The sequence below is a fragment of the Podarcis pityusensis genome (assembly GCF_964106645.2).
Source record: "Podarcis pityusensis genome assembly, chromosome: 12".
In the NCBI taxonomy this organism is placed as follows: Eukaryota; Metazoa; Chordata; class Lepidosauria; order Squamata; family Lacertidae; genus Podarcis; species Podarcis pityusensis.
This window is the reverse complement of record NC_138037.1, coordinates 8,146,042-8,164,076: the sequence shown is the minus strand read 5'-3', so window position 1 is coordinate 8,164,076 and position 18,035 is coordinate 8,146,042. Positions and strand designations below refer to the sequence as shown.

At 45.6% G+C, this 18,035-nt stretch overlaps 1 protein-coding gene across 2 annotated transcripts in view; it reads left to right on the top strand.

The window, feature by feature from the left end:
- Positions 1-1,480: 1,480 nt before the first annotated feature.
- Positions 1,481-18,035, top strand: part of MINDY4 (MINDY lysine 48 deubiquitinase 4) — a 95,820-nt gene continuing 79,265 nt past the window's right edge. For both annotated transcript variants that reach the window (XM_080974064.1, XM_080974065.1), the window contains exons 1-5: positions 1,481-1,712; positions 4,359-4,478; positions 5,583-5,800; positions 9,501-9,744; positions 13,452-13,906. In XM_080974064.1, the coding sequence (XP_080830190.1) occupies positions 1,650-1,712; positions 4,359-4,478; positions 5,583-5,800; positions 9,501-9,744; positions 13,452-13,906 (1,100 nt within the window). In that variant the 5' untranslated portion in view covers positions 1,481-1,649. The remainder of the gene's footprint in view (positions 1,713-4,358; positions 4,479-5,582; positions 5,801-9,500; positions 9,745-13,451; positions 13,907-18,035) is intronic.

Genomic DNA, 18,035 nt, shown 5'->3' with positions numbered 1-18,035 from the left:
CCTATTGTTCTAGGACCGATCAGACTGCTGCATTCTGAATCCTATTCAGCTCAGTACATAACAGCCAGATTTAGGTTTGATGAGGCCTTAAGCTCAAATTGTTGCTGTTTGTTGTGTTGAATATACACTATATGTTAATTTATGGACCTAATAGGTATCTAAAGCCATTTGCACATAACAAAATATGTATTTTATCAAAGTAATTGTTTAACAGAAATACAATTAACAAGAAGGATATTAATAGTGAAATAATTATTAAGCTCTAAATTAAAATGATTTTTTATTCATAACAAACTAAATAATGCAAACACTTTGGCAATAACAAAAGTTCCTTTAGGAACACAATTTACAAAGACTCATAATCTAGTCTCTAGAAACTTGCTATAGCATGAAATATTAATAATAGGTGTAAATATGTGATGCAAACTACTAATAATTATAAATAGCAGAATGTAGGCACCCTATATCTAGAAATGAGCAAACCAGTGATATTTTAGGGAGCAGGCTAGCAGGCGGGGCCCATGACTTACATCATAGAAGCCTACACAACACAAAACACTGTTGCTGGATGTAGGTTTTATTTTATTCATTTTTTATCTTATATTTTGGAAATGTACATCCAGGTTTTTTCCCCTCCTTTAATTTTTTTGGGGGGTCCCCAAGAGAGTGGGGCCCTAAGCTAAAGCTTGTTTAACTTCTTCTTCTTTGGCGATCCCTCGTAGCCGAGTAAGATTGTCTTCCATAAACACGTTTTTAACAACGAGTCCGTAAGTGACTGTGGAGGCCAATTCTGGATCCACACGTCCTTCCACAGTGAGGACATTGATTTCTGGGCAGGAGTTGATTACGGTGTGGATTTGCCAAGCGTGCCTTCCTCTTAGCACAGAGGTCAGCAAACTTTTTCAGCAGGGGGCCACTGTCCCTCAGACCTTGTGGGGGGCCGGACTATATTTTGGAAAGAAAAAAAAAGTGAACAAATTCCTATGCCCCACAAATAACCCTGAGATGCATTTTAAATAAAAGGACACATTCTACTCATGTAAAAACAGCAGGCAGCCCCCACAAATAACCCAGGGATGCCTTTTAATTAAACGGACACATTCTACTCGTGTAAAAACACGCTGATTCCCGGACCGTCCGCGGGCCGGATTTAGAAGGCGATTGGGCTGGATCCGGCCCCCGGGCCTTCGTTTGCCTACCCATGTCTTAGCACGTTTCTCCCTTGCGTCCTGAGTTCGAGTGTCTTCAAAGCCCATGACACCTTTGGTAAAGGCTGTTCTCCAGCTGGAGCGCTCGCAGGTAAATCCGGCACTGGCTGGGTCCCTCCGAAGCGTCCGGCGCGCTGAGTACCTTGCCTTGCGCGCTTACCTGTGCGCGCCCAGGTGAGTTGCCTCGCCGCACCGGGTGCCTTGCCCCCGCAGGAGCGGCAGGGGGCGCTGCGAACGCTCTCCCGGCCATGATTCCATCGCCACGGCAACCTGCCAACGGCAACGCAACAGCCGGGTTGCAGATGGAGACCTGGAAGCTGTGCAGCTGCGGTTCGCCAGGCGCACAAAACAAAGGCGCTCTCTTTTTCTCCCTCTCCCGGTCCTTAAACTGAGCCAGCAAACGCAGATCTCCCTTTTTTTGCATGCTCTGGGAGTTTTGCAATGGAAGCCTCTTTCCTGGAAGAGGTGGCTGCATCCTTGGTGAGAGAATTTCTCAGCAAAAAGGTAAAGGATAATAAAAATAAAGAGCTTGCGATCTGCCTTGGAGAGCAGTGCATGCGCGCTTTACGATGCTTTGGGAAGGGGGGAAAAATAGCAACGCATTTTGTTAAGCTTAAAACATTCCTTCTGCTTTCCCCAGATTTTGCTAAGATAATTAATGCTTTTGTGTGTGTGTGTGTGTGTGTGTATACATATATATATATATATAGATATATATATAGATACATATATGAGAATGACTTTGATTCAGGCTGCAACAGCAAGCTCTCCGCCACCCACCACGAGGACTACATTTCCCAGAATGCACTTGGGATTCCCATGAACGCGGAAGCAGAAACATGAGTTTTCCACCCAATTTGATAGGAAAAGGCTGTCCGAATGTTAAAACAGAGCGTAGATTGTGTTGAACGGATGTGTACTGGAGAGAAAAAAAAAGCACGAGCGATGAAGCTGTGCTAGTGATTATTCTGTTTAAAAATAACATTTTTATTCTTAAAAAAAGGGGAGGGGAGAAAGGGATTGAGAGCTCCCCGGTAGGAGGTGCTATTAAAAGTCATCTGTTTGGCCGCTTCTAGCATTTTATCCATTAAAAGCTGCAGAGTCGGCGAGAAAGAGACAGAGAAGGAATTTCTAATATTAAAAATGCATTTCTGCTTTTTTGACCCATATCCATTTCACACATCTAATTCAAGCCTGGATTATTTATCTTATTGGTTAGTTTCACGGAATCGTAGAATTGCCGTGTGGGAAGCGACTCATCTAGTCCAACCCTCCGCACCCTTTGTTTATGTTTGTTTATGCATTTATTTACATGCGTGGCCGACACTTCATATCATCAGGGACAGCTTGCAAGCTCAATAAAAAAAATAAATTGCAACTTGTGGCGGGAAAACAAGCAAACAGAACCGATACAATGCAAATGAAATCATATAACTTTTTAAAATCGTTTTTAAAAACAAACAAACAAACAAACCCAAAAGTTGCAATACAGCTTTGTCCCCTGCCATAATGTCACAGTTTTAAAGAAATTGAAACCTGGGGGAAATGGTTTTGCAAAGCATGGTTTTGCTGCCTTGCAAAGCAGCTAACCTCACTTCCTCAGGATCCAGCCCTGGTGAGGATCGTGACCTGCTAGAGGGGCATAGGGTTGTAAACACCCGCAACCTCTCTTCCAAACAGGGTGCATAAAAATCAATGATTTTTAAAAATTAATTAATTAAAAATGGATTTTTAAAAATTTAAATCGGATTTTTTCAAAATTTAAATCAGATTTTTAAAATAAAATGCTTTTGGAGGAGAAATCTTTCTAAAGATAGTTTTCTATTTAAGTTACATTATAGTCCAGAGGCTAGTCATCAGGAAATAAGGATTTAAGTTTTTCATGTGTGCTAAAACTCAGTCTAAGTTTTTTTAAAAAAACATTTAACCACATCAGTTAACAAACATGGATACATATGCTATAATGTTATTGCTTTAGTTAAATAAATTGTTTAAATGGTTGTTAAGGAAATGATTATTTTTTCTCCTTCCAATAAAGTACAGCAGAAAAGTTGCCCAAATATAAACAGTTAACTTATGAAACCTCACAATGATTTCATAATTATCTGTCTTTGTATTTCCAATAGTATAACCAAATCAGTAATTTTCGATATAACTGTAAAAACTACTCTGAAAATTTATCATTCCAAAAAAAGAAACCTTCCTCTGGTTGTAAATATTAAGATTACACCAGCAAGAATGAGTCTTTCTGTAAAACAAATGATTTAAATCAAGAATTATTGACTAGTGATTTAAATCGTGATTTAAATCAATTTGATTTAAATCAAATCCACCCTGCTTCCAAAACTCAAAATCTGCCCACAGACCCCAAAAGGTTGGCAACCTTTGCTTTATGCACAGAATTGTATTGCATGCCCCTATGTGCTATGCCAGGGACACGGGTGGCGCTGTGTGTTAAACCACAGAGCCTAGGACTTGCCGATCAGAAGGTTGGCGGTTCGAATCCCCGCGATGGGGTGAGCTCCTGTTGCTCGGTCCCTGCTCCTGCCAACCTAGCAGTTCGAAAGCACGTTGAAAGTGCAAGTAGATAAATAGGTACTGCTCCGGTGGGAAGGTAAACGGTGTCTCCGTGTGCTGCTCTGGTTCGCCAGAAGCAGCTTAGTTATGCTGGGCACATGACCCGGAAGCTGTACGCCGGCTCCCTCGGCCAATAAAGCGAGATGAGCGCCGCAACCCCAGAGTTGGTCACGACTGGACCTAACGGTCAGGGGTCCCTTTACCTTTATGGTAACCTTTGGCAAGGATATCTAAAAGGTAAAGGACCCCTGGATGGTTAAGTCCAGTCAAAGGCAACTATGAGGTTGTGGAGCTCTTATTCCTTTCCTGATGGGTCCGTTCAGGATTGGCCACGACTCAATAGGGTCAGATTCCACATAGTGATTTTATACAGTTCATAATGCAAATATTCCCTAGCGACGACTGGACCTAATGGTCAGGGGTCCCTTTACCTTTATGTGCTATGCAAACTTCACTGGATAGTATTTTTCTGTAGGAACTTTATCAACAAGTTGTCCTGAACTGTTAAGACAGGATGGGGAGAGGTCTCTATCCTGCACAGCGCCACGTCCGTCCTCTCTCTTCCCTCCGCAGTGCTTGAAGAAAACCATCGTTGTGATGGACGAAGAGTTGCCCCGAACAGCTCTCAGCATCAACAACAGAAACGAACTGCGAAATGTCTTGCACCTCCAGTCCTTGTGCAAGCAAAACAAGGTGAGAAGATGAATCCTCTGTACAAAATTCCCCGGATCCTTTGGAAACCTGAGAGCGGGTGGAGTTGAGGCCAGCCGTTCCATAGATAAACTACGGAACTCGCTGGACATGTAAAAAGGTAAAAGTGTATTGGGAAATGATATATAATGAGTTGGAAAAAAAATGTTTAAAACTACTTTTCCAAAAACACACACACCAGAGTCCTTTTTATCGAGTATAACCCAGACTGAAATTCCTAGGTGTCAGGAAAGGTTATTTATGTATGCAACAACTGCAGCCCATGTTTTGTTAGCCCATAAATGGACAGTGAGTGTGAGGTCCCACCTAAAAAGAGTTGGTAACTTAAGTTGACAGAATACGCAGAACTTGCAGGTTTAATATATAGAATAAGACAGCAAGAAGAACATACATTTAAAGAAGATTGGAAAGCATTTACTGAATATATGGAAAATAACTGTACACAGCTGAAAACGCTGGCAGCATCAAGATAAATTCAACAGAGTAAATAATTTTTGATGGATGTGAAAGTGGAAAACGGATTTGGACAGTTATAGTAAGATATGCAGGGATGTATATGATATGTAAAATGAACCACGGGAAGAGAAGAAGGGTAGTGTTATGTACTGAAGTTCTCACCCTGGGCCAGCAGGGGGATACTGTAGATAGTTATGCAAATAAGGGATCGAAAGTGACGTTCAGTGATTGGATAGTTTTAGAAAATTGTTACAGTTACATCGTACTGGAGCTCTATATAAGCAGGCTGGCTGAACCCTTCAGTTCAGTTCTGTTCTGGCCTGTGAATAAACAAGAGCTGTTTGAAGAATCGCTGTGTTGTCTGATATGCTCACCCACAACTTAACAGGTAGCTCCTGCAGCCAGTGGGAAGCTGCGCACGCCTCCTCCGTGCCGGAAGGAGCGCCGGAAATAGTGTTTGCACATGCGTGAACCGGCCCAAGCCACAAAAACTTTGACGACTCCTGGTGTAGACAATATTGAGCTTGTTGAACCGGTAGTCTGAAGCAGCTTCCACTGTGCACATATCTCAGTTAAGGGTTCAATGAAAGACAGAGGTTTTCTCTAACCAGCTGAGCTCTTCTGTTGCAGGCAAGGGAGAATCCCTTGAAAACCCTCCTTGAAGTCATGGCCAGCTATTTTCTGGAGCGTACGAGCGGCTCCAAGGGTGTTAAGGGGAGCCCGCCAGCCCCACGGAAGAAGCTCAGCCAGCCCAGGTGTACAGAGGACTCTGTCCTGAAGAATTATCTCTCTGCTGAAGACGCCCACTTGCAAACTGGGCCTGGAAAAAGCAAAACCGAGACCTACAGGTATGGATAAGCACTTTGATTCTAAATCCATTTTCTTGGGCCAAGAAATGTCGCTACAGATGAATCTTCTTGGTGTAACTCAGAAGTGGAGAGCATTTTTCATCTCTGCATTCCCTTTTGGAGATCCTTTTAGGGACCACATACCGGTGTTGGGTGGGACCAGGTTGGCTAGTGGGTGGAGCAATGGATGTGACTCTGACCTTTGCACAGGTGATTCCAGCCACAGGAAGGTCAGGGGTTTCTACACACACAAACCTCTCTCCATCCTTTGCCCACGCAACTGAGGCTGCAGCACAATTGCTGACAGGAGTGAGGCCTTGTGTGCATTTACGTAATGCCTGGACTCAGAGGTCTGTTCCAGTTGCGGGCTGGCCCAGTATACCTGAAGGAGCATCTCTACCCCCATCGTTCAGCCCGGACACTGAGGTCTGGCTCTGAGGACCTTCTGGCGGTTCCCTCGCTGAGAGAAGTGAAGTTACAGGGAACCAGGCAGAGGGCCTTCTTGGTGGGGGCGCCCGCCCTGTGGAACGCCCTCCCATCAGATGTCAAGGAAATAAACAACTATCTGACATTTAGAAGACATCTGAAGTCAGCCCTGTTTAGGGAAGTTTTTAATGTTTTCTTAGGTTTTTAATCTATTGTTGAAAGCTGCCCAGAGTGGCTGGGGAAACCTAGCCAGATGGGCGGGGTATAAATAATAAAATATTATTATTACTACTTCAATAAGTTATTGATAGTATTTAAAGCCCTTAGGACCTGCGAGATCGCCTCACCCAAATGCGCCTGCTTGACGACTTCAGTCGATGCAATTAACACTCCTACAGGTACCACATAGCTAGGGCTGGGTGGTATCTAGTTAATAATAACTAGTCATAATAATAATTTTATTATTTATACCCTGCCCATCTGGCTGGGTTTCCCTAGCCAATCTGGGCAGCTTATATCACTTATAGGTAAAGGTAAAGGGACCCCTGACCGTTAGGTCCAGTCGTGACTGACTGTGGGGTTGCGGCACTCATCTCGCTTTATTGGCCGAGGGAGCTGGCGTACAGCTTCCGGATCATGTCGCCAGCATGACTAAGCTGCTTCTGGCAAACCAGAGCAGCGCACAGAAACACTGTTTACCTTCCCGCCGGAGCGGTACCTATTTATCTACTTGCACTTTGATGTGCTTTCGAACTGCTAGGTTGGCAGGAGCAGGGACCGAGCAACGGGAGCTCACCCTGTAGCGGGGATTCAAACCGCCGACCTTCTGATCAGCAAGTCCTAGGCTTTGTGGTTTAACCCACAGCGCCACCCGCGTCCCTTATAGCACTTACAGAAACATAATAAAAGGTCAAACATTAAGTAATTCCCCATATAGGGCTGTCTTCAGTTGTCTTATAAAACTTGTGTAGTTCCTTATCTCCCCGACATCTGATGGCAGGGTGTTCCACAGAGAGGGCGCCACTACCGAGAAGACCCTCTGCTTGCATTCCTGTAATTTTGCTTCTCGCAGGAAGGGAACTGCCAGAAGGCCCTCGGAGCTGGAATTCGGTGTCCGGGCAGAATGATGAGGGTGGAGACGCTCCTTCAGGTATACTGGGCCGAGGCTCTTTAGGGCTTTAAAGGTCAGCACCAACACTTTGAATTGTGCTTGGAAACATGAAGATAATTTAGGACCATTGTTATATGGTCCTGGCAGCTACCCCCAGTCACCAGTCTAGCTGCCACATTCTAGATTAATTGCAGTTTCCAGGTCACCTTTCAAAGGTAGCCCCACACAGAGCGCATTGCAGTAGTTCAAGTGGGAGATAACCAGAGCAGGCACAACTCTGGCAAGACAGTCTGCAGGCAGGTAGGGTCTCGGCCTGTGTACCAGATGGAGCTAGGAGACAGCTGCCCTGGACACAAAATTGACCTGCGCCTCCATGGACAGCTGTGAGTCCAAAATGACTCCCAGGCTACACACCTGGTCCTTCAGGGGCACAGTTACCCCATTCAGGACCAGGGAGTCCTCCACATCTGCCCATCCCGTCCCCCCAAAACCGTACTTATGTCTTGTCGAGATTCACAATGGTTTTCAACATATATCCCCAACTCAACACCGCAATACAGTGGTACCTCAGGTTAAGTACTTAATTCATTCTGGAGGTCCGTTCTTAACCTGAAACTGTTCTTAACCTGAAGCACCACTTTAGCTAATGGGGCCTCCTGCTGCCGCCGCGCCGCTGGAGCACGATTTCTGTTCTCATCCTGAAGCAAAGTTCTTAACCTGAGGTACTAATTCTGGGTTAGCGGAGTCTGTAACCTGAAGAGTATGTAACCTGAGGTATCACTGTATACTGTTGTTGCCTTCCTATTAATATAGTGCGGTGCACACCCCAATCTCTGAATAGTAAGAGAACCCAGAGGGCTTGGTTTCCTTGGAAGCAAGGTCACTGGTGGCTCCTTTGTCATATTATGGTTTTATTTATGCATCTGTGCCTGATGAACGGAAGAGAGAAAGCTCACTGAAATGACATTCATGCCTGCTTAAACCATGAGACACTGTTTCTAAACCAAAGTGTGCTTCTATTCGACTCCATAGCTCTCCAGGCAGCTGTTCCCATACTGTGGTCTGTCCTTTGGCAATCACTCGTAGCCGAGTAAGATTGTCTTCCATAAATACAGTTTTAACAATGAGTCTGTAAGTGACCGTGGAGGCCAATTCTGGATCCACACGTCCTTCCACAGTGGGGACATTGGTTTCCGGGCAGGTTATGATCACGGTGTGGATTTGCCAAGTGTGCCTTCCTCTTAGCATGTTTCTCCCTTGCCTCCTGAGTTTGAGTGTCTTCAAAGCCCATGACACCTTTGGTAAAGGCTGTTCTCCAACTGGAGTGCTCGCAGGCAAGTGTTTCCCAATTGTTGGTGTTTATACTTCTCCTGCGAACCTAGCAGTTCGAAAGCACGTCAGAGTGCAAGTAGATAAATAGGTACCGCTCTGGCAGGAAGGTAAATGGCGTTTCTGTGCGCTGTTCTGGTTCGCCAGAAGTGGCTTAGTCATGCTGGCCACATGACCCGGAAGCTGTACGCCGGTTCCCTCGGACAATAAAGCGAGATGAGCGCTACAACCCCAGAGTCGGCCAGGACTGGACCTAATGGTCAGGGGTCCCTTTACCTTTTTATACTACATTTTTTTAGATTTGCCTTGAAACAATCTTTAAACCTCTTTTGTTGACCACCAGCATTACGCTTTCCATTTTTAAGTTTGGAATAGAGTACCGTATTTTTTGCTCTATAAGACTCACTTTTTCCCTCCTAAAAAGCAAGGGGAAATGTGTGTGCATCTTAAGGAGTGAATGCAGGCTGCGCAGCTATCACAGAAGCCAGAACAGCAAGAGGGATTGCTGCTTTCACTGCACAGCGATCCCTCTTGCTGTTCTGGCTTCTGAGATTCAGAATATTTTTTCCCTTGTTTTCCTCCTCCAAAAACTAGGTGTGTCTTGTAGTCTGGTGCGTCTTATAGAGCGAAAAATACGGGTAGTTGCTTTGGAAGACGATCATCAGGCATCCGCATAACATGACCAGTCCAACGAAGTAGATGTTGAAGAATCATTGCGTCAACACTGGTGATCTTTGCTTCTTCCTGTACGCTGGTCTGTAGAACCATCAGTGGTCCATGAACTTCATTCAGGCGGTCTAAATGACAGACTTCCTTGCATCTGTGTCCTTGCAGCTACGAGATCGATGGGGAAATCATCCCCAAGCGAGACCAGCACAAGAAAAGCGAAAAGTGCAAATCTGGGACGGCATTCGAGAGCAGCTCACTTTCTGAGGGAGAGAAACCGGCGAGCCATCACTACGGGGACTTGAGGACATCTGAGCTGTCTTTGAATGCCATGAGGGAGCAACCCCAAGCCAGGAGCGGTGGTCTATTTGGCAGAGGAATGATGGCGGCCCCCCCAGTCAACTCTCCAGAGGTTCTTTGCTCTCATTCTAAACATTTTGTTATTTTTATTATTATAAAAAGATTAAATATTTTTATTTATTGCACTTCTGTACCACCTTTCTGACAAGGCAGCCCAATAAAATTTTGCAATTTAAGATATGAAAACAGAACAAGAAAACCCCCGACATTGGAAAATATGTAAACATAGCAAAAAAACAACAACCCCAGAGTCATTTCAGGTCGTTGGTGGTTTCCTCAGAACCTGAAGACAGGGACTTCCTTAGCTGGGCTCCCCCAGACTAGGGAGAAATTAAATTAAATTCCCAAATTCGTACTTCCTGAAACAATATGGGAACTGGAAAAAAGCAGCCCTCCTTCAAAATTTCCCCTGCTCTGAATTTGGCAATGTCATTTTATAGTGTGCATATATGTTATGCATACATTGGTAAGAATAATGTCCAAGAATGAGTTCTATTAAGGGAACTAGCTCTGTAAAAATGTGTATATTAGACAAAATGGCATAGGAAGTGTGTGTTGTAGAAGAAATTCACACAAAAACGCTGCTGCATTTTCCCTTTTTAAACAGCAATGCAGACTGATGTAGATATGTCGAGAACTGAACATAATAAGGCTGGAAGAGTGAGGAAATGAGAGAAGCCAAACGGACGTATTTGCCTATCATCCACCTCTGATTTTAGGAGGGAGCAGGAAGCTGCGTTATTATTAGTCCACATAGCTCCATATTGTCTACACTGAGCGGCAGGGACTCTCCAGGGTTTCAGACCTGGGATATACATTCCCAACCCTACCTGCAGATGTTGGGGGTGAAACCCAATACCTTCTTTGGATAGAGCAGGTGTTCTCCCATTGAGCCATGGACCTTTCCAAGGCAGTTGTGAAAGTCACCTGAATGGGGTTTATCTGAAGAGCCAAAGTGCTGGGACAAATCTGTGGAAGGATAAAAGCCACATCTTTTAAAAGGCAGCAGATGGTTTGTTGATTAGGACAGCTCTACCTCTATGCTGGTGGCGCTGTGGGTTAAACCACAGAGCCTAGGACTTGCCAATCAGAAGGTCAGCAGTTCGAATCCCCACGACGGGGTGAGCTCCTGTTGCTCGGTCCCTGCTCCCTGCCCACCTAGCAGTGCAAGTGCAAGTAGATAAAGTGCAAAGTGCAAGTAGATAAATAGCTACCGCTCCGGCAGGAAGGTAAACGGTGTTTCAGGGAACTGCTCTGGTTCGCCAGAAGCGGCTTAGTCATGCTGGCCACATGACCCGGAAGCTCCCTCAGCCAATAAAGTGGGATGAGCGCCGCAACCCCAGAGTCGGCCACGACTGGACCTAATGGTCAGGGGTCCCTTTACCTTTACCTCTATGCAAACCTGTTGGGTTGTGCAGGACTGAGTTGGGGGTTTTATACGATACAATACGATACGATAATCTTTATTGTCATTGTCCCATACAGAACAAAGAAATTTAAAATCTACATCAGACATTCAAAAACCAACAAGCCTGCTATCCCAGCCATCCCAGCCTGGTTAACCCCCTAAAAAATACCCCATAATTAAATACAATATACTCCCATAGAGACTACCTTACACTGCAATTAAAACCAAAATCGCATTTGAATAGAAACTGTTTCTCAGGCGGCTAGTCCTAGTCTTTATAACCCTGTACCTTCTTCCAGAAGGCAGAAGCTGAAAGAGATCATTTCCGGGGTGCACACTATCCTGCACTATCTCTGCAGCTTTCTTGTGACACCTGGAAGCATAGATTTGATCTAAGGTGGGAAGAGTGCACCCAATTATTCTCTCTGCAGTCTTTACAACCCTGGACAGCATTGTTTTTCCCCTGACTGTGCAGCTCCCAAACCATACACACAGACCATAAGTTAATACACTCGCAACAGTACAATGTTAAAATGCCATCAACAGGTCCTTTGAGAGATTATTTTTCTGGAGGAGTCTCAGAATATATAACCTCTGCCGTGCTCTCTTCATCAGGTCTTTGCTGTTTTCTCCCCAGGTTAGGTCATCTCTCAACTCCATTCCCAGAAATCAAAACACCAAGATCTGTTCCACACACTTCCCCTCAATAATAAGTGGCTGAATATTCAATTTACATTTCCTACATGTCCACAATAATCTCTTTTGTTTTCTTTAAGTATGTGCTGTTAATGGAGGAGATCTGGGTTCCAGTGAGTGACCTACACAGGCTTTCCCTGTAAGGGAAAGTAATTGTTTGGGGAAAATGGCTTTCACCAGGTGACAAGGGGGCGGGGCCTAGCAACACATAGTGACTGCTCATTGGGTGCATTTGTCTGCAGACTTGCAGCTGATTGGCCACCAGAGGTAGACTGAGTGATCTAATTGATGATTATGTGGGTCATTATGTTGGGGTGACAGGAACAGTGTTGAACCCTGGCTGGGAGAAGGGCAGTGCCCCATTTTGCCCTGAAGAGAAACCACCTATTCTGGGCTACATGGACCCAGAACCTGGCTCAATGTAAGGTAGATTCGACCATCCTAATCCCTATGGTGCAGCAATTAAAACTGCACATTTGCAAAGCTAAGCAGGGTCTGATATGGTTTCAAACTGGATGGGAGACCGTGTGTTGAGATTCCTCCATTTGCAGAGGGTTGGACTAGATATCCCTTGGTGCCCCTTCCAACTCTACAGTTTTTTTATTCTTTGCCATCATGTGTGGCTCATCCTAGGGCCACTTTTAGATGTTTTGAGGAGTCGAGTTATCAATGTCTCTTGTACAGAAGAGAAGGGCAAGCGTAGGTCGGTTACCCCTCTGTCATAAAAAACACTGCTGTGTGTATATTCTCATTTTATTCTAAAAACATGCAGTTTTAGGGTGCTTTGATGTATCAAGGCCTATAGAATTGTAGCAAGGCCTGTATACCTGAAGGAGCATCTCCACTCCCATCGTTCAGCCTGGACACTGAGGTCCAGCTCCGAGAGCCTTCTGGTGGTTCCCTCCCTGCAAGAAGTGAGGTTACAGGGAACCAGACAGAGGGCCTTCTCGGTGGTGGCGCCCGCCCTGTGGAACGCCCTGCCATCAGATGTCAAGGAAATAAACAACTTTTACTTTTAAAAGACAACTGAAGACAGCCCTGTTTAGGGAAGTTTTCAATGTCTGATGTTGTATTGTTTTTAATACTCAGTTGGAAGCCGCCCAGAGTGGCTGGGGAAACCCAGCCAGATGGGTGGGGTATAAATAATAAATTATTATTATTATTAAATGCACTTGATTCGACCAACCTTAACCAATGTGGGAAAAGGAGCTTGGGGTTGCTCCAGAATCTATGCGTTGCCTGATCTCTGCTTATGGGTTTCCATAGGAGGTAGTCTTGGGGCTTGCCTGCCTGTCTTCTTTAAGATGGTATTTTTCAGGGGGAACATTGAAATCAACAGCAAATCCCACCAAGAGCAATGAGTCTTGATGATAGCACAGGAATATCAGTAATAATTCTACTTACCGTGTATGTATTTTACATTCAGTTCTCTTTTAGAGTCATAGGGAGAATTGTGCATACTTTATGTGAAGTAATATATTATTATTATTATTATTATTATTATTATTAAGCTTCGGAAGGGTACCCAAGGGTCATCTAGTCCAACCCCTGCAATACAGGAATCGTTCGCCCAATGTGGGTCGCGAACTCATAACCCCGAGATTAAAAGCTTCGTGCTTTGACCACCGCTCTCCTCTCTCGACAATTTATTTCAGGACTCCTTGAAAAGACGGCGCACGAAACAACCATCTGGAATCCAGAGAACATTTAAACCTGGAGAGGAAAAGGAAACCGGGGACCGTTTGGCCGCGCCAATGGGGGATTCGCAAGAGTGGGCAGGAATCTCCAGGCCATCTGCAAATCTCTTTTCTCCGCACCTTGGCCGTTCCATCGACGTAACCAAGGACTATTCATCCACGATCCTGCCTGGCCCATACACAAATGCCGGCGGGGAAGCGGCAAGAAATTCAGCCCAAAGCATCGAAGGCCCGTTCGCCAAATTGATGTCCGAAAGACGCCCAGTTGAAGAAAGGAAAGCTGTGCCCCTGTACCCTGCGGAGGTGAATAAGGGGAGCAGCCGCTTGAACTTTCTTCCGAGGCAGATGGGAGCTGACCGTGAAAGGACAGCGAGATCCACACCAAAGAGCGAACCTCAAAATACAGAATTCAGGTAGGATCATGATTGAAATCGTATTTAAAACGTCGTTTTAAAACGACACGCTTGTGTGTAAATATGCTACTCCAGTGCTTTATTTTCTGGTAGGTTAGGATAGCTCAGTTGGTAACAGCATGAGATTCTTAATCTCAAGGTTGTGGGTTCGAGCCCCACGTGGGGCAAAGAGATTCCTGCGTTGCAGGGGGTTGGACTAGATGACTCTCGTGGTCCCTTCAAACTCTGTTGTTGTTGTTTAGTCGAATCCGACTCTTCGTGACCCCATGGACCAGAGCACGCCAAGCACTTCTGTCTTCCACTGCCTCCTGCAAGTTTTTGGCAAGTTTAAAGGTAAAGGTAAAGGGACCCCTGACAGTTAAGTCCAGTCTGAACTACTCTGGGGTTGCGGCGCTCATCTTGCTTTATTGGCCGAGGGAGCCGGCGTACAGCTTCCGGGTCATGTGGCCAGCATGACTAAGCCGCTTCTGGCAAAACCAGAGCAGCACACGGAAACGCCGTTTACCTTCCCACCGGAGCGGTACCTATTCATCTACTTGCACTTTGATGTGCTTTCGAACTGCTAGGTTGGCAGGAGCAGGGACTGAGCAACGGGAGCTCACCCCATCGAAGGGATTCGAACCGCCGACCTTCTGATCGGCAAGCCCTAGGCTCAGTGGTTTAGACCACAGCACCACCAGTTTAGCTGGTGTTAAATACCATCTATACGTCAGATTCAGACCATACATCTAAAGCACTATGGTAACACTTTAAACAGCTGTGGCTTCCCCCGAAAAATTCTGGGAGCTGTAGTTTCTTAAGGGTGCTTGTTAGCTGCTAGGAGGCTCCTATTACCCACCCAGAGCTACGATTCCCAGAGTCACCCTGCGGAGGGAGATGGACTGTTTGAACGGTTTTCGTTTCCGACTTGGGATGCCTGCAGTACGGTCATACGTCCAGAAGTCCAGCAGAGGGCACTCTCTGAAAACCAATGCTCCCTCCCATTGCTTCATTGGCAGATAGCTTGCCCCTCTTCTGCCAGCTCCCAAAAATTACTGTCCAAAATGCTGTGACTCAGAGCTTCTAACTAACGCTTCTGAAAGATGTACATCGCTGGCCTTTGAGCAGGAGGAGCTGCCTCAGTTCAGCTTGGTTGGGTGTGATCAGCGATCACAGGATTGCAATGCCTTCCAGGCAAGGAGAGAGAGTGACTTTTCGGGGCTCCAGTCTTTAGAAAAACAAGGTGATTTAGGAAGGGGGAAGGCCACGCTGGGAGATTTCTAAAGGTGCGTGTGGCGCAAAGAAAGATTTTGTCCCCCCCCCTCCAGCCACGTTCACGGCAAGCATTTAAACAGCTACAACTTTCCCCAAAGAAGTTTGGGAGCTGTAGTTTGTTGAGGGTGCTGAGAGTTGCTAGGAGGCCCCCTTCAAGGAACTACATTTCCCAGAGTGATTTAACAATCTCAGAATCGTCGAGTTGGAAAGGAACGCAGGAATCATCTAACCTAACCCCCTGAAATGCGGAAATCTGTTGCCCAATGTGGGATTCGAACCCACAAACCTGAGATTAAGAGTCTCATGCTCCGGCATCCAATGCCCTGTTCAATGTGTTTTGCTAGGGGTTATTGGCTTGCTGCTGTACACACACACACACACACACACACACACACACTGGTACCTCAGGTTAAGTACTTAATTCGTTCCAGAGGTCCGTTCTTAACCTGAAACTGTTCTTAACCTGAAGCACCACTTTAGCTAATGGGGCCTCCCGCTGCTGCCGCACCGCCGGAGCACGATTTCTGTTCTCATCCTGAAGCAAAGTTCTTAACCTGAAGCACTATTTCTGGGTTAGCGGAGTGTGTAACCTGAAGCGTATGTAACCTGAAGCGTATGTAACCTGAGGTACCACTGTATATATATATTGTGGTTTTCATGTTGTGATTTTATGTTGTGAACCGCAGAGCAGTATACAAATTCAGGTGTTGTTGATAATGATGATGATGATGTTCTACAAACTGAGTGAAACTAGGACCCGCCAGACTCCTTCCCAGGGAACTCTGGGAATTTTAGCTCTGTGCACCCTTAACCAACTACACCTCCCAGGATTCTGGGGTGACTGTTATTTCGAAATTCATTTTTATTTGATTTTGCAATACAAAGTTATAAGAAAAATGATAAAACATATTTCGATATACAGAGATTCCTCCGCATCTCAGGACTTCACCCTCCATGGAGGCCCATTTTAAACATTTAAAACGGCATCTTTTTCCATACTCTGTCATATCAGTCCATATTTTCCATGGTAATTGTCACAGTATAATTGAAATCAAAATCCTGCCAGTGTTTCCATCTGCTTACAGTGGTCTCCTAAATCAGGGGTCAGCAAACGTTTTCAGCAGGGAGCCGGTCCACTGTCCCTCAGACCTTGTGGGGGGCCGGACTATATTTTTTTTGGGGGGGGGGAATGAACGAATTCCTATGCTCCACAAATAAACCAGAGATGCATTTAAATAAAAGGACACATTCTACTCATGTAAAAACACACTGATTCCCAGACCGTCTGTGGGCTGGATCTGGCCCCGGGCCTTAGTTTGCCTAAGGCAGCATTTCCCAACCTTGGGCCTCCAGCTGTTTTTGGACTACAACTCCCATAATCCCCAGCTAGCAAGACCAGTGGTCAGGGATGATGGGAATTGTAGTTCGAAAACAGCTGGAGGCCCAAGGTTGGGAAACACTGGCCTAAGGTAAAGGTAAAGGGACCCCAGACCGTTAAGTCCAGTCGCAGACGACTCTGGGGTTGCGGCGCTCATCTCGCTTTACTGGCCGAGGGAGCCGGCATTTGTCTGCACATAGTTTTTACGGGTCATATGGCCATCATGAGTAAGCCGCTTCTGGCGAACCAGAGCAGCACACAGAAACACTGTTTACCTTCCCGCCGGAGTGGTACCTATTTATCTACTTGAACTTTGACATGCTTTCAAACTGCTAGGTTGGCAGAAGCAGGGACCGAGCAACGGGAGCTCACCCCGTCGCGGGGATTCAAACCACCGACCTTCTGATCAGCAAGTCCTAGGCTCTGTGGTTTAAATAACTCATACATAACTCCATCAGCTTGGTTTCCCATTCTTCTCTGGTCGGGAGGAGCAGTGACTGTTCTAAGTGTTATCACAGGACTTTAAAGACGTCATTAACCACGACTAGCTCAGACTTGGCCCTTTCCTCTCCTGTCCTTGGAAGACAACTCTCTGTCAGTTCCAGCTGTTGGGAATTCTGGGATGTGCCCTCTGAAACGCCAAACAAGAAATACATTTCTTGTTCTTTTACTTCCCGTTCTACTTTTTGTTGTTGGTGGTGGTGATGGTTTTTCATTCTTTCTTTTTAAACACCCACCCTGTGGTTTGACATTTTCAAAAATGCCTGTTGCTGATCCACCACTAGCCTCAGGCACCTTTATTTTATTATTTTATTTTTTTGCCTATGCATGCTGTCTAGAGAGGGATTAGGTCCGAGAACCAGAGCGCTGCATCAAAAGGACCCGTCTGAAGAGCAATGAATTTGAGGCATCAGGGAGGGAGAGGGTTTAAAATAAATAAATAAATAGCTGGCCAGTGAAAGGAAGATGCTGGTTTTTGTTTTAGGGAAGGGTAAAAGAAGAGTGGAGAATCTCAGGCCTAAGGGCTGGATTTCTTCTCTATATAGTCCTTGGGACTCTTCCTAGGATGATTCTTCTTCTTCTTCTTCTTCTTCTTCTTCTTCTTCTTCTTCTTCGTCTTCGTCTTCGTCTTCTTCCTCTTCTCCTTCTTCTCCTTCTCCTTCTCCTTCTTCTTCGGCGATTGCTCGTAGCTGAGTAAAATTGTCTTCCATAAGCACGGTTTTAACAATGAGTCCGTAAGTGACTATGGAGGCCAATTCTGGATCCACACGTCCTTCCACAGTGGGGACATTGGTTTCTGGGCGGGAGTTGACCACAGTGTGGATTTGCCAAGCGTGCCTTCCTCTTAGCATGTTTCTCCCTGGCGTCCTGAGTTCAAGTGTCTTCAAAGCCCATGACCCCTTTGGTAAAGGCTGTTCTCCAATTGGAGCGCTCGCAGGCAAGCGTTTCCCAGTTGTGGATGTTTATACTACATTTTTAAAGATTTGCCTTGAGACA